This window comes from Canis lupus, chromosome 17 (assembly GCF_011100685.1).
Source record: "Canis lupus familiaris isolate Mischka breed German Shepherd chromosome 17, alternate assembly UU_Cfam_GSD_1.0, whole genome shotgun sequence".
Classification (NCBI taxonomy): Eukaryota; Metazoa; Chordata; class Mammalia; order Carnivora; family Canidae; genus Canis; species Canis lupus.
Window position 1 is genome coordinate 60,797,118 of NC_049238.1, and position 22,590 is coordinate 60,819,707.

The 22,590-nt window shown below is 46.6% G+C and overlaps 3 protein-coding genes across 20 annotated transcripts in view; 2 read left to right on the forward strand and 1 right to left on the reverse strand.

Annotated features, from left to right (window-relative positions):
- Positions 1-1,140: 1,140 nt before the first annotated feature.
- Positions 1,141-6,516, reverse strand: CDC42SE1 (CDC42 small effector 1). Its single transcript, NM_001039043.1, has 4 exons — positions 6,440-6,516; positions 2,881-3,182; positions 2,035-2,145; positions 1,141-1,332 (listed from the first exon to the last, which is right to left on the reverse strand). The coding sequence occupies exons 2-4, from the start codon at positions 2,932-2,934 to the stop codon at positions 1,258-1,260; spliced, it is 240 nt and encodes a 79-aa protein (NP_001034132.1). The 5' UTR covers positions 2,935-3,182; positions 6,440-6,516; the 3' UTR covers positions 1,141-1,257.
- Positions 2,645-14,276, forward strand: MLLT11 (MLLT11 transcription factor 7 cofactor). Of its 7 annotated transcripts, none has more exons than XM_038562213.1 (3): positions 2,645-2,830; positions 7,464-7,536; positions 13,012-14,276. In XM_038562213.1, the coding sequence occupies exon 3, from the start codon at positions 13,014-13,016 to the stop codon at positions 13,284-13,286; it is 273 nt and encodes a 90-aa protein (XP_038418141.1). In that variant the 5' UTR covers positions 2,645-2,830; positions 7,464-7,536; positions 13,012-13,013; the 3' UTR covers positions 13,287-14,276. The 7 variants fall into 7 exon arrangements, with proteins under 7 accessions (XP_038418141.1, XP_038418140.1, XP_038418137.1 ...); XM_038562209.1 differs by having other exon boundaries at positions 2,647-2,830; positions 13,008-14,276; XM_038562210.1 differs by lacking the exon at positions 2,645-2,830 and adding an exon at positions 6,946-7,013 and having other exon boundaries at positions 13,008-14,276.
- A 696-nt stretch (positions 14,277-14,972) lies between these two features.
- Positions 14,973-22,590, forward strand: part of GABPB2 (GA binding protein transcription factor subunit beta 2) — a 30,378-nt gene continuing 22,760 nt past the window's right edge. For 2 of the 12 annotated variants that reach the window (XM_038562195.1, XM_038562206.1), the window contains exons 1-2: positions 14,973-16,179; positions 20,758-20,897. In XM_038562195.1, the coding sequence (XP_038418123.1) occupies positions 20,790-20,897 (108 nt within the window). In that variant the 5' untranslated portion in view covers positions 14,973-16,179; positions 20,758-20,789. Of the gene's footprint in view, positions 16,180-16,762; positions 17,009-17,097; positions 17,119-17,790; positions 17,874-20,736; positions 20,898-22,590 lie in introns of those variants that run through there. The other 10 variants (XM_038562200.1, XM_038562197.1, XM_038562199.1 and 7 more) reach the window with 10 other exon arrangements.

The window sequence follows — 22,590 nt, forward strand, 5'->3', positions numbered from 1 at the left end:
AAGAATTATTTAACTCAAATGTCATATGTGCCCAGGTTGAGAATCCTTTCTCTAAAGGTGCCCCTGCTCCCATGCTGTGAGGATCTTAAGATCCCTAAACTCAGAGATTGTTTCAACCTGTCACCCCTCTGATCCTCAATGGTTAGGAAGTCCACTCTGAGTCTAGTTTTGGAGTATTCTGGGTTTCTCTCCAGATCCCTCTTCCTCCTCACCTGGACCAGCAGGGAGATTGGCAGAGGGTGGCCAGGTCTCCAAGACTTAAACGGGATACTATCAGGTTAAGATCCACTTCTTACTTTTAGCTCTTAATCAATGGGAAACAATAAGGTTTGTAATGGGGATGGGATTAAGGGTAGAGGTAGAAGAAGAAGGGGGTAATTTAGAGGCCAAATAGAGAAAGAGCTGGTAGTGGCAAAGATATTGAAGGACTGTGAGCTTAAGGTCTGAGATCTAAAGACAAAGAGTAGACTAGGCAGTGGTCAACCTCCTACCCCCTGCTTGACGTCTGCTTCAGTTCATCCCAGGAGGAAAAAGGAGAAGGCCAGGGAGGTAAGGAGATTCTCAGCAAAGCCGGCTTCAGCTTTGGTAACCTCACCCACCTACCCTATTTAAGGAGTTCCAGGTTAAGAGTTTAAAAACAGATGGCACCTAGACCGTCATTCAGGAGAAGGGAATGCATCCCAGGTTCCCAGAAAACTCCTATCTCAGATCTGAGAGTGTCCAGGGTTTCAGCTGAGCTCCTCTGGCCAACCAGTAGTCACTTGGTCAGTCCTGCTGCCTTGACCCCATCTCCAGGAGGGGCTACAGCCAGAGGGAATAGAGGGAGTCCAGCCCCCAAGCCTTCTGAGGCACTAACAGGCAGATAGGGAAAAGAAGAGCCTTGGGGTCACGGTTTCAGGAGAGGCAGCATCTCTTTTGGGCTGGACATGTGGTGGAGGCTTCAGACAGCAGAACCTGATCAAAAAAGAAATTGAAGAAGGAAGATAAGCCTCAAGGAAAACTGAGGTGGCGGGGAGGAGGCCTAGTGCAGCCTCCACTATTTCCAGTGTGCTTTTTTCTCGATTTCTGTCTGCACCTCCCTGTCTCTCTGCCTTTCTGGATCCTAAATTCTTGACTCCTCCATTCTAATTTCTTCTTCCTCCTCTCACCTCTCATTCTTGCAGAGGATCAGGGTTCTGAGGCAGGGCATTAGGATGTGTTGACAGGGGCAGGAGGTATTGAACAGGCTTCTCTAATCACTTACCATTTCAGTTGGAGCTACAATCCCCTAGAATTGCTCCATGGCCTGTCTCGGTTTCCCTTGGATCTCATCTGCTCCTGAACTGCACCTGTCTGTGAAAAAGCACGTGTGAGACCCTAGTCCTAAGTCTTGATACTGTACAGTAAGCAATCTCCCTTATGCCCTCTGTGGAAGAAGCTGACCCCAACTCCCTGGCAAGAAAATCAATCTGAGAAAGCTAAAACCAATAGCCATTCTTCCAAGAGAAGTCTCAATGTCTGCCTTCATACTGACTCTCATGAGGATGAAATAAAATGGGTCTTTTATCTCTCACAAAGGACTCTCTCATATTGATCTGAGTTTCACAATTGGTGAAGAGACTCCTTCACTATGTCCAGACCCACTTCCCTTACTTTCAGAGCAGAAAAGAGTATTAGACATTATTTAAGACAGGGGTGCTCAGCCTTTCAACTGCCTCAACACACCAAGCCACAATATGAATTACTATGGCACTGGATAGCAGTTCTTAATTAATAAAAGGGTTCTAGTTGTTGGAAAAAGCCCTCCAAAGAATTCTTGAGTCATATATATCCCCTATCCCAATGAAGAACAATCTGCTAATTGTAAAAACGAGGGAGTCTAGGCCAGAGACCTGAAATGCCAGGTCTCTGGTTTGTGCAGCTGGTGAGCATGACTAGAATCCTAGCTTTTTACTTCCCCATCAAGTATTTATCATGTCCCCTGCTTAAACTTCAAAAGGAGGGAAAGGTTCTAGGCCACAATCCCATATCAATCTCTCCCCATTCCCTTGTTACCATGGCAAGTCCATCTCCGGCACCCATCTCCCCCGAGCCAATGTGAGTCAGATGGACAAAATTCATTGGTTCCCCAATCATCGTCCGGTCAATTCGTCTCCGTTTCTTCTTCTGTTTAGAGAAGACAGAGGAGTTAGGCCTGAAGTGCCCTCATCCACACACAGAAGAAGGGAATAGAGTCTTGAAAACCACTAGGGGGAACTCCTGGGTGGCTCAGCAATTGAGCTTCTGCCTTCAGCTCAGGGCTGAGGCATGATCCCAGGATCCGGGATCGAGTCCCGCATCAGGCTCCTTGCAGGGAGCCTGCTTCTCCCTCTGCCTCTGTCTCTGCCTCTGTATCTCTCATTAAAAAAAAAAAAAAGAAAAGAAAACCACTAGGAGAAGAGCTAAAGGCCCAAATGGACAAGGGTACCTGGCATTACTACTGGGCAATCACTGGGGTCTGAAAGGCAGGTCTGGAGCAACATAACACAGAGAGGACATAGGCAGGGTGGTGACGGCAGGGGCCTGCAGAGTAAATGCTAGACAAAGAAAGGATATATCAAAGTCACCTCTGGCTGATGAGGAAACAATGGGAGAAAGTGACAGGTATTAAACTTCACCTACAACCTCTGCCCAGCTCAGAATGGACAGAAACAGGAAGTGCTAGCTAGGACTATTCACTTCCTCCAACACACAGTCCCCCTGGATTCCATGTGCACACCTGCCCGGCCAGAGAGACTGTCCTGATAGGGAAGCAAGTAGTGGGCTTCCTAAACACCAGATCGCAGGTGGTGTGTGTGCCTCACAGGATACGGTAACTGACTTCTGTGTATGCTGGGGTGGGGCTCAGGGTCGAGGACTCACCGGCTGGGGTTTCTCTACCACACAGCAACCCAGTTTGTGCCAAAATTCACTCATGTTCCCCGATGGTTCCAGTTTTACTCCTCTGCTTGAGGCCCCAGAGGGCTTTCACTCTGGTGCCTTAACTCCTCACTCCTCAGCCCCTGGAGTGTAACAACAGCTGGACGGGCCTAGAGATGGTGGGGTCCCAGGTACCCTGGGCTGGGCAGTGAAGGTCAGTCAGCGTCTCAGCCCCTGAGGGACAAGCAGGGCCACAGCAGGGAAGCAGGCAGGCACCAGGGTTATGTCTTCTTCAGACCCAGAACCTAGATGAGTGGAAAGTAAAGAGAGGAGAAGGCAAGTGAGAAATCCCATCTCTCCCATCACCCCCTCCTTGAGAAGCCTCCCGAGGAGCCCAGATCATCCAGTTCTCCCTCCAAGGCCCTAGTTCTGCACCCAGCACTAATCTCCCCAAACATAAGGACCTCACGGTTGGACTCCCAGAGAAAGGGCAGCAAGGGGTAGAGGAGCAGGAGCTGCTGGAACCAAGGGAGAGGAAGGGGACCCAAGCATTTAGGATGAGGATGGGAGGGGCTAAAGGGCAGTGGCAGAAATGAGCACAGCCTGGGGGTGCTATGGGCCCTACCTCCCTTCTCCCTGGGGTTAGGGCCAAAGGGGAGGGGCCGTTAGGTGACTTTGAAGAGGAAATGGTGGTTTTTCGTTTTCATAAACAGGGCCTCCACCCTTGTCCCTCCCTTTTCCTTACCTTACCCTGAACATCTTGATTTTCTTTAAAACCAAGAGAGACCTTGACTGGCCAGGTTGTAGGTGGCTACCTGCCACAGGATGAGCCTCCAGGAAGACTTTCCTACATTGAGAAATTTCTTCCCTCTCTATTCCCTGCCCTTGCTCCTCCTCATTTCCCTCAACTGAGATCCAACCTCTTCTAGAAGCTATTTATCAGTTCCTTTATTACTCAACCTTGAGATCCTTCCTGAAGGCTGTACAGAGTCTGTTTATCTGTGATCCTGTATCACTGCACTCCTGTGTGTGCACTCAGGAGGCATGACCCTCTTTCTGTGTGTGTGTCTTATACAGATCATCTGTGCACAGGCCATAGGCACACGTACCAGGTATCTTCTATCCCACGAGGAATCTTCCTCTGGCCTCCCCACCCTCTTCACCTTCCTCTGGCCTCCTTACCCTCTTCATGAGTCCTGTTGTGCCACCCCATAGGGCCCAGGCCTCCCCCACCCCATCTCTCCCCTCCCCTCATGCTGTGACCTGTGCTCTCCTCCCTCCTCACTACTTTCATCCCCAAGCTTCATCAGCCAACCAGACACAAGGAACTTTCCAATAGCGTTCTCGTGTCCAAGGAAGAACGTGGGCCCCTTTTCCTCACTGCCTGCCGGCCAGAGTAGAACACATCTACGTTTCCTTTGTGCTCACTGCACTTCCCCAGTCCTATGATACAGGCAACCTCCCAGATTCCAAACAGGGCCATTTCATGAATATGACACTCTATGAATAGGAATCTCCCTCCCTTCCAGGCCTGGAACCCCCATGCTCTATCACATTGAGATACAGCTTGGGGAAGCCTGGGTGGCTCAGTGATTGAGTGTCTGCCTTTGGCTCAGGTCATGATCCTGGGATCAGGATCCTGGGATCGAGTCCTGCATCGGGCTCCCCGCTGTGAGCCTACTTCTCCCTCTGCCTATGTCTCTGCCTCTCTGTCATGAATAAATAAATAAAATCTTTTAAAAAAAGAAAAAAAAAGCTTGTAGGGGAGAGAAGGACCCAGGAGAAGCCTGGGCTTTCTCTTACTTCCCTTCCCACCACCGGAGGGGAGGAGTAACGAGTTAGGGCGGAAGTCTGAACACAGCTGTCCAGAGAGCGGAGCTGTGGTCATTGGGGAAGTCAGTCAGTCAGTCACACAGTTTGTCGGTTTGTCGCAATGGTGGTGGTGGTGGCGGCGGGTGCTAAGGGTTGCAGGCCAGGGACTGAAGAAAACAATGAAGAATCAGAGGAAACCCCCAATACCACCAGAGAGACTGTAGGGAGAGTGGACTCTCCTCCAACACACGCCCTGAGCGAAGCTGAGTGGACAGAAGTAGAGGGTGGGAGGGGAGAGAAGGGAGGAGAGGGGAGAGGAGAGGCAGGGAAAGGGCAGTGGAAGGAACAAGGACGTTTCTGTTCCCTTTCCAGGGACCTGGCCTGAGCTGGGTGGAGGGACAGCGTATGTGGGACTTGCACGAGAGGGCCAAGGATGATGAGGAGTGACCAGGAAATTCCATTCCCTAGGACACAGAACATAAGAGTCTGAAACTTGGCAGTGGGGTCAGCATGTGGAGAAGACTGGGCAGGGCGAACGTGTAGGTGATGAGGGGATGGGTCAGAAAAGGAAGTAAGAGCAATGGGCTGCTCTTTAAAATAGCTAGAGAAGAGTGGGTTGAGGAAAAATGAAGTCCTGGTGAGCCCAAGAGAAAGGGGCGCCCAAATCCACTGCCCACTATTTCGAGCTCCCCATCCCACCCCTCACCCTCCAGGGAAGGGGAAGGGGCTGGGAGAACCAGGGGGAGGAGGAGACCAGGATTAGATGGTGTAAGGCCATATCCTGACAGGCAAGTCGCACTGAGCCAGAGTCCCAAATAGGAAGAGGGAGAGCTAGGAGACACCAAGGTCACACTGGGGCCGAGGAGCTTCCAAGCCACTGCGCAGTGAGCAGTAGGAGGGATAAGAGAAAGGTTCCAGAGAAGAAGGATGTACAGAGGTGGTTCCCAGGTCCTGTTCTAGCCTGAAACCGGTTTTCCCGGTCCCCGCTGCCTTCAGCCCGAAGGCCTCTAACCTGCTGCCCGACAAGCCTTCACAAGAAGCAGCTGGAGAAAGAGAAAGAGAAAGGGAAACTGAAGGAATGGAGTGGGCAATTCTGGCTGTAACCCCGGGGCTGCAGCTGGTCCCTGTGGAGACCTCCAAACGCCCAGGGCCGCTGAGGCCATCAGAGGAGTGGGGGGACACGCACTTCTCAGTCAAGTGACGGGCACGGCCCCAGGGAAGGACTTGGGGCGCGGGGAGGCTTCCGAGGAAGCAGAGCCAGGCCCCCAGCTCCGTCCCGGCAGAATCAGCCCTACAGGCCCCGTTTCTGCCCACTCCCTAACTCTATCCAGCAACCCCCTGCTCCTCCCAACGCCTGGCTGGGGCTGGCATCTCGCCGCGGAGCTTTCGGACTCCGCCACAGTCTCCCGCGGCTGCTTCGGGCTCGGACTGCCCCCTTCCAGGACCTTCCAGCTGGGCTCCACTCTGTCCGGCACGCGCCGCCGCCGACGTCAATGAGTCTCGGGGTACCTCCCCCACCCCGTCCCGGACCCCCAGGCCCTGCCGCCCTCCACTCTGCAGCGGCCTCGGCGCGCGCACCGCGTGAGCAGTGGGGTGGGGGGAGGCTGCTGCCAGGGAACGCACCGCTCTCCCCCCGGCCCAGCATCGCCCCGGCCCCGGCCTCCCTCCTCCCCCACCCCAGCATCCGGTGCGTCTCCGCCCCGCCCGGCAGGCGGGGTGCGCGGCCCGGGGACCCGCGGCGCGGTCTCACCTGCCGGGGCTCCAGCGTCGAGGCGCGCGGCTGCAGCGGGGGCGGGGGGGCTCCCGCTCCGGGCCCGCCGCCGTGGGCTTCCCGGGCTGGCTCCGCGGCGCGGCGGGGGAGCCGAGGGCGGGCCGGCAGAGGTGGGGCTGGCTCTCGGCGGAAACGGCGGCGACGCGATTACGAAACCCGTCCGGCCCGGAGGCGGGCGCACCGCTCCCGCCTGACTGCTGGGGCGCTGCACCGCGCTGGGGCCTGGGAGGGGGCCTGGGAGGGGGCCTGGGAGGGGGCCCGGGCGCCCCGCCGCGCGAACCCGGGGCACGCAGCCCGGGAGAGGCTCTCCCGGCCCCCTCGCACGTCCCCTTAGCGCGCCGGGCACGGCTGGGCGACACTTACGTGGAGCCCCACGTCCCCCGGACCCAGCCGAGTCTAGGGAGTGGCACTCCCCAACACTCGCACACACGCGCACCCCACCCCCCAGTCCTCGCAGAGGCACCCCCCAAACACACACACGGGCACGCACACCCTTCCCAGTCCTCCGACGCTGGACCCGAAGTGGCATGGGCTGGTTCATCCAGGCGCAATAGTAGGGATGGGAGGGAGGGATGGAAGATTTTTCTGATTCTCAAAAATACACTTCGTAACTTGAAATCCTTAAATTGGGTAATAAAGGGGCACTCCTCTATATGTTATCGAGAGTTAGGCTTTTTAATCCGTAAGTCTAAAATTAGGGGACAAATAACTGCTCATTCATTGCACCCCAGTCAGCATGGGGGTGCTGTAAGAGCTCGGGAATAATTGTGCCGACCAATAAGCCTACGGAGATGCTTTAATCCTGTCTCCCTCCCTAAAGTGTTCTGGAACCTATCATTTGAATTAGCCGAGTCAGGCAAGGAGGGGGCGGGGAGTCCTTCCGCCCTTCTTAGGAGGGGCTGCATTGCAGGGGGAGACTGAGCAGATAGACTCAGCCACCGGAGAGGGAGAGAGAGTGAGAAGACAAAGCCGTCAAAACCCCAACAGCTTTCTTTTTCTCCAGCCCCGAGCAGACGCCGGAGCCCCCGAGGTACTCCTTCCATCTTTGGAACACACTAATAATTCACTGATAACAGGTAAACTAAATTGAGGGAAGGAGAGCAAGGGGGTGCCAAGAGAGAGAAGAGCATCTGCCTCCGGTTAGCTTGAAGACCCCAAATTAGGATGAGGGTGGGGGACAGTGCAAGAGAAGGGGCACTATGAACAATGAGTAATTTTTGGTCATCTTTTTATCTCTTTGCTAAGATCTCCATCCTTGCCTTTTAATCCACAGACATTAATTTCTAACAATTTACATGGAGCTATCATTTCTCAGCATTTATCTCATTTCAAGTATCTATTTTCCTATAATTTGTCTTATGTGCTTTATGATCTTCAGTCCTTATCTATATCTTCTTTTTTAAGCTATAATTGGTTTTACCTGTTTTTTGATGAAATCTCTAGTTCTCTTGTATTGCTCCAGCCTGTACTTACCTATATAAATATTTTTTAATCTGTAGTGTTCCATTGATGTGTCTACCTTCACCCCAAACTGATTTGCCTCCATAGGAAGGAATTGGGGGGAAGGATGAGATAATATTGAAAGCAATCCTGACCTTTAAGTCTCCTGCTCCCTATCTCAAACCTTTGCTCCAAAGAAAGAGGCAGCTTGAGGTAGGAAGGTGGGAGCCTCTGTTGGAGAATTGCCTGATCCCATATTGAAATCAGTACAGCCCACAAAAGCTACATATGGTGGCAGATTCTGGAAAAGGAATGCTTATTTGCAGCTCCGTGGGAATAGATGGGGCAAGGACATGGCTAATAGGAAAATCCAAGACCAGAATGAGGCAAATATGAGATGCCAGAGAGCTTCCATCCCCTCCAACCACCATCCCTGGTCCTTCCCCCCCACCCCCACCCCCAGGTGGCAGCATGACACAGCAAGGCCCTGTTGGGCAGGCCTTGGGTTCTTGTGGAGGGTCTAGACAAAGGGAATTTGGGTGTGTCTGTGTGGCTTAAGGACAGTGTGTCTTTTTATACTACATATTTGCTAATCATGTATCTCTAGGAATAGATGGTTATATTTAGAAATTACCTTTAAAAAAAAAAAAAAAAGAAATTACCTTTGACTAAAATATCTGGATAATTTAAAATGAAGGACAGAAGTATTTCTTGAGCGTATATTGTGGTCTAAGCCCTTTAAGATGTAAAGAAAGATAAGGTATGGGTGGGGAAATTTGGAGAAGAGAAGACGACTTGGGAATTAAATCCATACTATATTAAATTTTGCTAATGAATGTAATACAATGTAGATGGTATTTGAGTTTCAATTTTCTGTATACTGACTTGATTTTAAATGCCATACATGCTTGTATGAGTGTCTTTCTAGAATGAGTGCATCTAGAATGTCTCTGAGTTAATGGCATAGCTAGAGATTTTATTTAGGCCTTTTGAGTTAATATTTCATAAAATTTCCTTTAGCTTTTTTTTTTAAGATTTTTTATTTATTCATTCATGAGAGACACAAAGAGAGAGAGGCAGAGACACAGGCAGAGGGAGAAGCAGGCTCCATGCACGGAGCCTAACGTAGGACTCAATCCTGGGTCTCCAGGATTACACCCTGGGCCAAAGGCAGGCGCCAAACCACTGAGCCACCCAGGAATCCCTCCATTAGCATTTTTTTTTTAATTTTTAATTTATTTATGATAGTCACAGAGAGAGAGAGAGAGGCAGAGACACAGGCAGAGGGAGAAGCAGGCTCCATGCACGGAGCCTAACGTAGGACTCAATCCTGGGTCTCCAGGATTACACCCTGGGCCAAAGGCAGGCGCCAAACCACTGAGCCACCCAGGAATCCCTCCATTAGCATTTTTTTTTAATTTTTAATTTATTTATGATAGTGACAGAGAGAGAGAGAGAGGCAGAGACACAGGCAGAGGGAGAAGCAGGCTCCATGCACCGGGAGCCCGACGTGGGACTCGATTCTGGGTCTCCAGGATCACACCCTGGGCCAAAGGCAGGCGCCAAACCGCTGCGCCACCCAGGGATCCCTTCATTAGCATTTTTAATTGCAAGATACACTCTGCCAGACACTCGGAGATTGTTTAAACAATTTTTATACATACTCTGGTTTATTTTATTTTTTAAAAAGATTTTATTTATTTAATCATGAGAGATACAGAGAAAAAGAGAGAAACACAATGCAGGCAGGAGTAGCAGGCTCCATACCACTTAGCCACCCAGGGATCCCCATACTCTGATTTAAAGAAAAGGAGTCAATTTGTCAAAGAGCTTTTTCCCTGTCTCAGATTCTAGCTTGCTCTCTACTGCCTTTTGCATTTTCATCATTCAGATGAGAATCACGGAACAATCAACACTTACTTAATCCACTGAGTATCTGTTCTTCAGGAACTAAAAGAATTACAAGTTTTGAGGATATTGGTATATAAAACTGTGGGAATTATCTATGTACAGCACATCAAAAAAGACCAGATTGGGAAACAGTCCTGGATCCAACTGGCTAGAAGGCTTCAGAAGTCATTAGATAATTTCTAACATGTTTTCTTTTTTTTTCTAACATGTTTTCATTCTTTCTTTTTGAATATACTGTTATAGCACAGAATATATTTGTTATTTATTCATTTTTTAAGTAATCTCTACATCCAACATGAGACTCAAACTCACAATCCAAGATCAAGAATCACACACTTCATCGACTGAGCCAGCTAGGCACCCCAAATGTGTTTTCTAGCTTTAAAATCCTATGGTTTGTTTGCTTTGTATATTGTTCTATTTTGTAAAGAACCTATTATGTGCCCAGTATTATACTAAGCTTGCTCTGAGGGGTACTGGTAAGGGAGGGGATATAAAAGAAGCCAGCAAGGTAGACAAATAACTGGTAATGTTGGGAAAATAAGGAAAGAAAGAAAAAGAAAGAATCCCTGTGGTGAGTCATTAGTCTGTAACACTGACAGTTCCTAAGATATGCATCTTGGGATCCCCTAGTCCCAGACTGAAGCTGGAGCTGGTAGGCTGAGAGGTACAACCATTTTGTGTAGCTCTCTTTCTGAACACGTCTCTGCAAATTACTGTGGAGATGATCAGAGCTGAGTATCATAGGATCATGACCTCACCTTTCTAACATGCTCCCCCACCCTGTTCCAGTCCCCACATAACCCTCCTTCTAAGCAGCTCTTGGCTGAGTAATGCTCAGTTCCCAGGGTTTATTGTGGGGCCTGAATCTCAGAAGAAAAAGAGCAACTGACAACTGGCTTTTAACATTAAATAACATCCTAGTCTGTCCACTGTCCAATCCTAAAGGCCCTACACTCACACATAAGTATGCTCTCGATTAAGGCTTTCTTTTTTGGCTTTCGTTGAGACAATTCACGTTATCTGGGGTTATAGAGTTTCTGTAGTACAGCAGTTATTATGTTCGCTTAACACATTTTATGGAGGCAGTTGGGAACCTATTTAAGGCCACTATTTAGGAGCCTCGAGGCCTGGTAAGAGCCAATGGAGTCTGCTAGGAGAAGGCCTTTTAAAGTGGTGTTCTATTTTTGGAGGCAATGGAATGTTCCTTCCATTTCTTTGGGAATATTTAAACTAATGCTTTTGCCCCTTCCCTTGGCTAGTAACCAGCAGGGTGCAGGAGGTATAATAGTCATATAACATCAGGGTGTGGGTGGGATGAGCAGAAAAGGTGATAGGAATACTCATTAAGCATGGAAAAGTATCTAATTCTGTCAAGGGACTTTCTCCTTCCAATCTAAACTCTTACTGTCCATACCTGGAATTTCCAATCCATTTGCTCTCAGGTATAATCTAGCATTGGGATCAGAGAAAAAAGTCTTGTTATAGGAAGGCATAGGAAAGTCCTTTGAGCCACCTGGGTTTTATTTTGGAGAGGTACGCTAGAGAGAAATACAGGCTGTTAAGGCCTATCTGTGGGCTAATAGATGGGGGTGACAAGGTATGGGTTATATTAAATAGTGAGAGAAAATTAACCAGCAGCCTCAAATGTCTTTTGTGTGCAAAGCCCAGCACTTGTGAAGAAGGTAGAAAGTAGACTGGTTTTTACCTTTAGGGAAACTGTTTCTCGAAGGAGAAAGACTATCCCTATACAAGACATATAACCGGGATCCCTGGGTGGCGCAGCGGTTTGGCGCCTGCCTTTGGCCCAGGGCGCGATCCTGGAGACCCGGGATCGAATCCCACATCAGGCTCCTGGTGCATGGAGCCTGCTTCTCCCTCTGCCTGTGTCTCTGCCTCTCTCTCTCTCTGTGACTATCATAAATAAATAGAAGAAAAAAAAAAAAAAAAAAAAAAAAAAACACAAGACATATAACCGTGATCTGTAGCCCCAAACTGATAGAGTCAGGTAAAACTCAACAGGGTGTTGGCAGAAATGCTGGAAGATATAGGGTGGAGTGAGTTGTGTAAGTTGAAGGAAGTCCTCCTGGGAAAGGTGAGTTTGTAGTAGGATTTAGAAGGCAGGGAGGAAAACTGAAACCAGAAATGTCATGGAAGCTCTTTTTAGAGGTACCTATTAAATCAAAGTCAGGAAAACATCGATTATTTACCAACATAATAAGTTCAGGGGAAAGATTCCTCTAAGGACTTGAATTCTTCTAGGGACTCCTCTAGTAGTCTTGAAACTTGGGTAGTATTTTAAGATGGAGAGTAGAGGTATGCTTGGGTGGCTTAGTGATTGAGTGTCTGCCTTCAGCTCAGGTTGTGACCCCAGGGTCCTGCATTTGGCTCCCTGCAAGGAGCCTGCTTTTCCCTCTAGGTCTCTCTTTGTGTCTCTCATGATTAAATAAATAAAATCTTTAAAAAAAAAAAAAAAAAGATGGGAGTAGAGAGGAGCTTCCAGGTTGGTGAAAACACATGGAGAGGAGGGGAGAGTGGTATACCTGGAGAGGGCATGGAAGCTCTGCACCCTTTCCCTACACGTAGCCTTGTGCATCTCTTCCATCTGCTGTTCCTGAGTTATATTCTTTTATAATAAACTGGTGATATAGTAAGCTTAAAAAAAAAAAAGATGGAGAGTAGGGAAAGTTAAGCAAGACAAGAATAAGCATAACTAGCAGAGAATGTGCTACTGCTAGGAAGGATGGGGCCAAATTCTAGAAAGCCTTGAAAACCAGACCCAAGATTGACTTGAAGCAGTAGGCAGTGAATTAAGTCATCCCAAGATGGGGAGAAGATTAGAAATGGTAGAAGACAGTAATAAAGGAAGGGTTCCCAAAGCTTGTCCTAGGGAATTTGGATCATGTACAGTGGCAAATGAGGATGCAAATGGTTTTTTGTTTTCTTAAGATTATATATCTTCATGAGAGACACAGAGAGACGCAGAGACATAGGCAGAGGGAGAAGCAGGCTCCCTGCCAGGAGCCCAGTGCAGGACTGGATCCCCAGACCTCAGGATCATGCCCTGAGCTGAAGGCAGATGCTCAACCACCGAGCCACCCAGGCATCCCAGGATGTTAAGTTTTTAAGTAAGGAAAGGCCATGGGTCATAAAGAGACTCCAGTAGCATGAAGATTAACAAATGGTTTCTTTCTAGGAAGTTATGAGGGACCCTGTGAGTAGCCAGTACAGCTCCTTTCTTTTCTGGAGGATGCCCATTCCAGAACTGGATCTGTCGGAGCTGGAAGGTCTGGGTCTGTCAGATACATCCATCTACAAGATCAAAGACAGCAGCACTGGCAAAATGACCGGGCAAGCAACTGGAGTAGAACAGGAGAAGAATTCCGAAGGCGATGCCCTCCTTGAATACAGCACCTTCAACTTCTGGAGAGCTCCTATTGCCAGCATCCACTCCTTTGAACTGGACTTGCTTTAAGCCCAAGACTTCTCTCCCACCACCTTGCCCTCACTGCCTTCCCTTTCAAGCCCCTTCCTTTCCACCCTTTTCTCCTATTAATCTTGCTCTTTCCTCTCCATTGTGTTGAGGTGGTGCTGATGAATCTGCCAGAGTTGTGTTGTATTTATTTATTTATGTATTTATTTATCTTACTGGTTTCTCTCAAGAGCCCTTAAGCCACAAAGGAAAGGGTTCAAGGAATGGAGTATTGATTGGATCACAGGGATCCCCCCCCCCCCCATGATAATTCAGAAAACAGGCCTGGTGGAGGCACCAGAGAGTAGCACAGTAGTACAAAATGGAGGATTTTTTTTTTTTTTTTACTTCATTTTAAACAGCTTTAGAAATTGCTCAAACTTAATTTCCTGCTCTGGATCAGTAAACACAAATCTTTCTTCCAGGGTTGATGAAGAAACCTTACAAGTTTTCATTTGAGATTATCGGATTTCTAAAAGGCTATGCTATGTCTTTTGCTATTTGATCCTACTCCTTGTAATACACTTTCTCTCAGAGAAACTGGGGGTAGTTAAAAAAGTATAAAACAAGAGGAAATAATACATCATGGAAAAACGAAAATAGGGGACAGCATTGAATCATTTTAGAAATAAGTACATTCTCAAAAGGTTGTACCTTCTTCAAGCCTACTCACTTTGTAATTTTGCCCATAACTCAAAACTCTTGAGGAAAATGACTCCAAGTTCACTTCTTAAGACACGATCTTTCTGACTACGATAACTTGTTAGGTTTTGATTCCGTTTCTAAAAGGCAGAGTTTGGTCTTTAGTATTATAGTCTTGCCCAGCATCTGCAATGTATGATACTGATCAATGAGCCTCAGGCACAATTCTTCAGCTTTGAGACCATGAAACAATCACATAATGACCTTACACCTTGTCCCCTCATTCCAAAATTATTGCCGCTGATTTGTGCTGCCATCCACTCATTTCTTTAATAAAGGCATTCAATCCCAGGACTGGGTTCTAGTTTTCTCTCTCTTCAAAAAGAAGGTATCTCTGAAATTAGCCTTGCTTTTTCCCTTACACTTCTATATTATACCTTTCAATAAAGGAACAATTCTTTCTGTAGCCTTTATATATTAAAAATGATGAACTGCAAGTTGGATAGGTATAAAAAAAAAGGTAAAATCAACTTAAAATTATAATTTAGGGGACGCCTGGGTGGCTCAGCGGTGGGGCGCCTGCCTTCAGCTCAGGTCGTGATCCTGGAACCCGGGATCGAGAGTCCGCATCGGGCTTCCTGCAGGGGGGCCTGCTCACTCCCTCTGCCTGTCTCTGCCTCTTTCTGTGTACACATTCTCATGAATAAATAAGTAAAATCTTTGAAAAGAAAAAAAAAATATATCTATTTATTCATGAGATACACAGACAGAGAGAGAGAGAGAGGCAGAGACACAGGCAGAGGGAGTGAGCATCCTCCCCGGAGGAAGCCCGATGTGGGACGGGATCCCGGGTTTCCAGGGTCACGCCCTCGGCCGACGTCAGCACTACACCGCTGAGCCACCCAGACTGCCCATGAACGAATAAACCTTTAAAAAAAATTATAATTTAAGAAGAAAGCTGCAACCAACCACTTTTCTACTTGACCACTGGCTACATACTGAGGTAATAATCCTAGATGTCTCAGAAGGCACCTGTGGCACCAAGTATGCTCTTCATTATCTCAGTCTAGGTGCCTAAGAAACGAAAATAATTCACCCAAATATGTTATTTGGTTATTTACAACTCGTCTCATTAAAAAACAACAACAAAAAAGAATAATAAAACAATCCAACTATTTGAACTTTCAAATAGAGAACGTGAACAGTAATTAGATAAGATGTTGACTCAAAAAGGGAAACCATAAGTATCAAAATGGATCGAAAACGGTCAGAATGCCGTAGATACTTTAGAGGCGACCCGAGCAAATTCAGAAAAGGAGAACCTCCGTGGCCTTTGAAAGCCCACCATAAAGGACAGAAGCCAAAACCGAATAGAGTGGAGCCGTGACTTGCCCTTTCCTTGTGTTCACTTATTTAAGGGCTTCTTTCCCATTTTTCACTGCCCTTAGGCGACTGGTGGGTGAAGATGGGAGCTATTTGGTGTGTAAGGTGTGTGAGAGGATCTGCAAATTCAGGTTGTGTCCCCTTCCGAGCCTCTCCACAGAAACGGCTCCATCACCCGGTTCACTATGAGCAGACAGCCCGGTCCCGGGGGCCTTACATTCAAGCTGTAAATTGGAAATACCACCGTCAGGACACCGGAGTTCAATCCGCACGCAAAGCCGGGAACGTCCCAACCGCTGCACCCGAGGTAAAGACAGGGAAACAAAGTTTTGCCGTCAACCTTCAGATTGGTCCCGGGACAGGATACCAAACAGGCGGACGCCCCGCGCAGGTTCCGACGGCTCCTCCGCACTTTCCGGGCTCTTGGCGCCAAAAGAACCCAGCGCTTCCGTCCCCTGCCGGGACTACACGGCACGTAAGACGCGCCATCAACAATCCTCCGCCCCGTCAAATAGTCCCGTTTGGATGATCTCAGATATACACTTTTCCACGTCAAAAAGCCTTCAGTGGAAACAAAATGAGACTCAGAGATGCATCGCTTTTCTGCTCTGATGTAAATGTGGGCTTTTCTCGTCAATTTCTCCTCACAGATCCCTCCGCCAGAAATTGTATTCTCTGAGCCTTCACTTCCGGGTCCGCCATTTTGTTGCCTCCATTTCTCCACGAGGGGGGGTTCAAGGCCCCCAAAATATGTATATATGAAAAGGCCAAAAAGTAACCGTCAGTGACAGGGAGTCTTAACTAGAGAAGGAAACGGGACCAAACTGGCGGGCTCGGTGAAAGCGCGGCCGGCAGCGTCCCGGACGAGGAGGTGAGGAGGAAGAAGATGTGCGGACTCTGGGGGGCGTCGGGGCCGGGAGGGAGACTGCCGTGATACTTGCACAGCGTCCCGGCGCAGCCCCGGACTTCTGGGTGCAGACGGAGCGGCGCCCTTCACCGGAGCGAGGGCGGCTCGAGGAGGGGACGAAGAGGAAGGGGATGCTGCCGGGAGGAAGGGGAGGGGACTGGGAGGAGGTGAAGGAGGGGGTGGGTGTAAGACCTGGGGCTGGGGAGCTGGACCCGGGGCCGCGAGGGCCGCAGAGGTGACCGCTAGGGGGCAGCCCCCCTGGGCTGAGGCCCTGGCTCCTGGCCCCCCACCGACTCTTCTTCGAGAAAGACCACGTTGTTGTTTGCATTGGAGGAGAAATCGGGGACTCCCAGTTCTCTGACCTCAGTAATAGCCAGAGATTTTGATTGAGCTCATAATCTGGGCAAAAGAGCAGCGCGAGCCCGCCCCCCGGTGCTGCACAGTTGTTTGCACAGCTGGCGGCCGGTGGAGACGTGTGCAATAGAAACCGAGGAGAGGTCGGATCTTCGTTCCACGTCTCCTCTTTAGCGTTTTTCTGTTCTCACAGAGTCCCTTGAGCAGCAGAGATTATCCGTTCCTCTCCGTCTTCCCAGGTCTTCTTTCTGTCTTAAGCATCTGTGGAAAAGGACATTCTGTGGCTTACCCTCCAACAATTTAACAACATTTTTGGTCGTCTGGGACCATATTTCCGTCGTGACCCATCCGGCCCAATGGAGATGTTCTTAAACATCTATTTCATACCATCTGGTAACAGTGAAAGAACTGCCTCACCCAAATTATTATATTAACAAATGTAATTACTCTGTGATAATGGAGTACTTTGTTGTCAGGAGCTCAAACAATTCATCAAGTATTAAAACACTTATTCAGAGTTCTTGTATGTTTGTTTGGGAGAGGGAGTGGGTAGGTACTTTATTCATCTCCAAAATCCTTAGAGATAAATTAGATAAGATTTTTTCTTTAGTTCGTATATAGAGGAAGTAGAGGTACATCTATGTTTTCAAATAATCTGGGGAGAGGGGGGTTGAGTTGGTTAAACATCTGCCTTCTGCTGAGGCCATGAATGATCCCAGGTCCTGGGTCCTGCGCCCTGCTCAGCGGGGATCCTGCTTCTCCCTCTCCCTCTGCCTGCTCTTCTGCCTACGTATGCGTTCTCTCTGTCAAATAATAAATAAAATCTTTTTTTTTAAAGATTTTATTTATTCATGAGAGACACAGAGAGAGAGAGAGAGAGAGAGAGAGAGGCAGAGACACAGGCAGAGGGAGAAGCAGGCTCCATGCAGGGAGCCTGACGTGGGACTCGATCCGGGGACTCCAGGATCACGCCCTGGGCTGAAGGCTGACGCTCAACTGCTGAGCCACCCAGGTGTCCCATAAACAAAATATTTAAAAAATAATAATCAGGGAGCTTGAAAGTGCCTGGACTGTCCTCCTGACTCTGGCTACATCTCTTGTCTGGTGGGTATTGTCAGTCTTGAGGTAGGATATGGGAGAATGGCACATAGTCCGTGCCCCCCCCCCCCCGCCCCCCATTGCTGTTATTTTAAAGATACATTTTACTTTTATTTTGGATAGATGCTTCAGATTAACTAGAAAAAGTGAAGGATAAGGGAGAAAAGGACCTTGAACACACTTCTAGGAGACCTTTTTTATATCAGGTGATGAATATAACACCTTACTTACATTCTAATCCCAAAGTTTATCTTTGTATAGTAAGAAATAAGGCTTTTCATGGCCTGTTTAAAGAATGGGATGACAAGTATGGGTCAGTTGCCATTTAGTGGTACTGATACATGGGCTCACAAATATGATTAAAGAAAAGTGGGGGCACCTGGGTAGCTCAGTGGATTGAGCATTGGACTCCATTTTGGTTTGGGTCATGATCTTGGGGTTGTGGGATGGAGCCCTGTGTCAGGCTCTGCACTCAGCACTGGGTCTCCTCTCCCTCCCCCTTTCCCTCTGCCCTGCCCGCCCCCACAAAAGCTCTCCATTCCTCTCCTTCTCAAATAAAGAAAATCTTAGGGGCTGCCCAGGTGGTGCAGCGGTTTAGCACCGCCTGCAGCCCAGGGAGTGATCCTGGAGACCGTGGATCGAGTCCCAGGTCAGGCAATATAATTAAATCACAAGGTGGCTAAATGATTTGCCTAAGCCAATGATTCTAAAATTTTCTTGTTTCAGAACTTGTGTGTGTGTATATATATATATATATATATATATATATATATATATATATATTATGATAGTCACACACACACAGAGAGAGAGAGAGAGGGGCAGAGACACAGGCAGAGGGAGAAGCAGGCTCCATGCACGGGGAGCCCGACGTGGGATTCGATCCCAGGTCTCCAGGATCGCGCCCTGGGCCAAAGGCAGGCACTAAACCGCTGCGCCACCCAGGGATCCCCAGAACTTGTATATATTCTTAAAAACTGCGTTTCTTGGTGGCTGAGTAGTTGAGTGTTTGCCTTCCACTCAGGTGGTAATCCCAGGGTGCAGGGATCCAGTCCTGTATTGGTCTCCCTGCAGAGAGCCCGTTTCTCCCTTAGCCTGTGTCTCTGTCTCTCTGTGTCTCTCATGAGTAAATAAGTAAAATATTAAAAAAAAAATTTCTTAAAAATTATTGAGGACTCCAGTGTGTTACATCTATTGGGATTAAATGTTTTAGAAGTTAGTTTTTAAATGTTCATTAATTAGAGCAGCCCGGGTGGCTCAGCGGTTTGGCGCCTGCCTTCGGCCCAGGGTGTGATCCTGGAGACCCAGGATTGAGTCCCATGTCAGGCTCCCTGCGTGGAGCCTGCTTCTCCCTCTGCCTGTGTCTCTGCCTCTTTCTCTCTCTGTGTCTCTCTCATGAATAAATAAAGAAAATCTTTTAAAAAAATTAAAAATAAATGTTCATTAATTAAAATACGATAGTAAATCCTGTACAAGTTAACATAAATAACACATTTTTATGAAAAAATATGTCTTCCAAGTTAATAATGAAAGGAATGGAATGGCATTGTTCTTTATTTTTGCAAATCTCTCTAACTTCTGGCTTAATAGAAAACAGTTGCATCCTCATAATTACTATTGCACATAATCTCTTGCTATAGGTACTTGGAGAAAGGAGGAGTATTTATTTATTTATTTTTTACATTTTTTAAAAACTTAAATTCAATTTGCCAGCATAGAGTATAACACCCAGTGCTCATCCCATCAATTGCCCTCCTCATTGCCCATCACCCAGTTACCCCATCCCCACCCATTTCCCCTTCTGCAACCCTTTGTTTGTTTCCCAGAGTTAGGAATCTCTTAATTTTTCCCACTGAGTTCCCCTCCTGTCCCTTATAATCCTTTTCACTATTTCTTATATTCCACGTATGAGTGAAACCATGTGATGATTGTACTTCTCCAAGTGATTATTTCACTCAGCATAATACCCTCCAGTTCTATCCAAGGAGGAATATTTTAATAGCTTTTTCAGGTAATCATGGGTGTTCTTTGATGCTCCACAAAAACTGGAGAAAGTGGCAGTTTTTTCTTTGTAAGATTCTATTTATTCGTGAGAGACACATACAGAGAGAGAGGCAGAGACACAGGCAGAGGGAGAAGCAGGCTCCATGCAGGGAGCCTGAGGTGGGACTCGATCCCAGGACTCCAGGATCACACCCTGGGCTGAAGGTGGCGCTGAGCCACCCAGGCTGCCCTTATTATACAATATTTAAAAATCACATTTATTAGTATCACCACTAATTTCATCAGAAAAGTTTGTGGGGGGATGCTTGGTAGCTCAATGGTTGAGCATCTGCCTTTGGCTCAGGTTGTGATCCCAGGATCCTGGGATTGAGTACCACATTGGGCTTCTCAAAGGGAGCCTGCTTCTGCCTCTCCCTGTGTCTCTGCCTCTCTCTGTGTATCTCTCATGAATAAATAAATATAATCTTAAAAAAAAAAGTCCCACATCAGGCTCTCTGCATGATGCCTGCTTCTCCCTCTGCCTGTGTCTCTGCCTCTCTCTCTGTCTCTATGAATAAATAAATAAAATCTTAAAAAAAAAAAAAGTCTGTAGGAAACTATCAACTCATAGTGGTGGATTTAAGTTTCTCAAAATTCTAATTTTGCATAAAAGCTCAAATCATAATAATTAGTAAATACTGTCAGTTGTTTTCCTTGAAGTGCAGGCTCTCTTTGTTCATTTTTGAAAAAATGTCTGCTATATACATGAGTCTGAATATCCTTGGTATGTCTATTCATCATTTTTTGTTGTGACATAATATTTCTACGCATTGTTGTTTCAAAGGGATGAAATGCTGTTTTACTGATTTCTTAAGCTAGAGAGGTGGCAATATGTTGAACAGATTTCCAAAGTATTTTTCTGAATATTGAATATTAGGGAACTATTATTTAGGGCCTGAAACATTCCGAAATATTTGATTGTGTTAGATGAGATAGAAAGGAAGCACCCTACTGGATAATCAGCTTGAGAAGTATCTTACATATATTTAAATACTAGAATAGAGGTCTTCTAAAAACATTTTACAGGCAACTTTCCTTGTGTGATAGCTTCCTGAAAACTTCTGTTCCTATGCATAAAGATGTCTTTGGTGGACTTGGGGAAGAGGTTGCTAGAAGCAGCAAGAAAAGGGCAAGATGATGAAGTGAGAACATTGATGGCAAATGGTGCCCCATTCACAACAGATTGGGTAAGCTCTTTTAATTATTCCCAATGTGTGCTGTTACCAATTTTTTCCTTTTGTTTCCCCCCAAAGATTTTATATTTAAATAATCTCTACACCCAATGTGGGGCTTGAACTCACAACCCTGAGATCAGGAATTGCACATTCTACTGACTAAATAATGAGGCATGCCCCCAACCTTTTTCTTAAAGGCTCGATAGACTCTTGATTTTGCTTTATTCCCTTTCTGCCTCATTACCCATACAAGAGTTTTATTTTCTTTGTTTCATCTGAATATGTAGTAGTCTTCTAGTTTTTTCCAAATTGCAAGAGTCTCCTATGGATATATAGGTAGTAATTGTAAGGTATTATATACTTGTGATTTTCTATAATGCTTTTTAGAGTGTTTTCTGAAGGTATAATTCTCCCTGGAGTGTACTTTTAGGTTATAGGTTTCTGTAATTGGCTAGAAATTAATCAAAATCAGTATAATAAGAGTGCATTTCTAAACTAATAAACTACTTGTTTCCTTTTCTCTAAAGTGTCCTGGTTAATCAGATATAGTCTAGGCATTGTGTTTCCTTTTTTACCACTGTTAAAAAACATTAAGAGGAGAGTCACCTGGGTGGCTCAGTGGTTGAGCATCTGCCTTCAGCTCAGGTCATGATCCTGGGGTCCCAGGATCCAGTCCTGTATCAGGCTTCTTACAAGGAGCCTGCTTCTCCCTCCGCCTGTGTCTGCCTTTCTCTGTGTGTCTCTCATGAATAAATAAAATCTTAAAAAAAACAAAAAAAAAAAACCTTAAGAGGAAGGTGTAAATTCACAAGCCTAGGCAGCCAGCTTGAAGAGATAGATTTTATAAGCGTTGCCTAACTTAATTATTTTTATTTTATTTATTTTTATTTATTTTTTTTAATTATTTTTATTTTTTAAAGTAATCTCTGCACCACAGACTGGGTAAACTCTTTTGTTTACTCCCAACATGTGCTGTTGGCAACCTCTTCCTTTTTTTTTTCCCCAAAGATTTTATTTTTAAGTAATCTGTATACCAATATGAGGCTCAAACTCACAATCCTGAGATCAGGAGTCACATGCTTTACTGACTGAGCCAGCCAGGCACTCCACCATTGCCTAATTTTAACAATTCAATGAGCCAATGTCTTCTATCCCGGGGTGATTAATTCATAACTCAAGAGGCCAGCAGGTTCTTAGCACTTCACGAAAAGGAAGAAAAGGAAACCTATGAGATTAGCATTTCTATTAATAGATTTGAAAAGAGCAATGTGAATTAAATCTAGTCAGACAGAGAGGCTGAACATATATGAAACGCAAAGAATAAACAACAGAAGCTTAAAATAAAGAACCTAACACAAAGAAAGGAATAGATCTCTGGCCAAAGTGGCTAAAGATAGCTAACTCTTAACAGAATTTACTTTGAGATGATACAGACTTATTGTTGTTGTCATGTATTGCTAAAATTTTATTGCCTCTTCATCTCATCAGTCTTTTTGCTTTGCTTTACTATGGCAGCAGACTTCTATTCCAGCCAATTAAATTTGCACACCAAATCTCGGTAATTTTCTAATCTCGGCCTTTTCCTAAGAATTTTTTTTTTTTTAAGATTTTATTTATTTATTCAGAGAGACACAGAGAATGAGAGGCAGAGACACAGGCAGAGGGAGAAGCAGGCTCCATGCAGAGAGCCCAACGTAGGACTCGA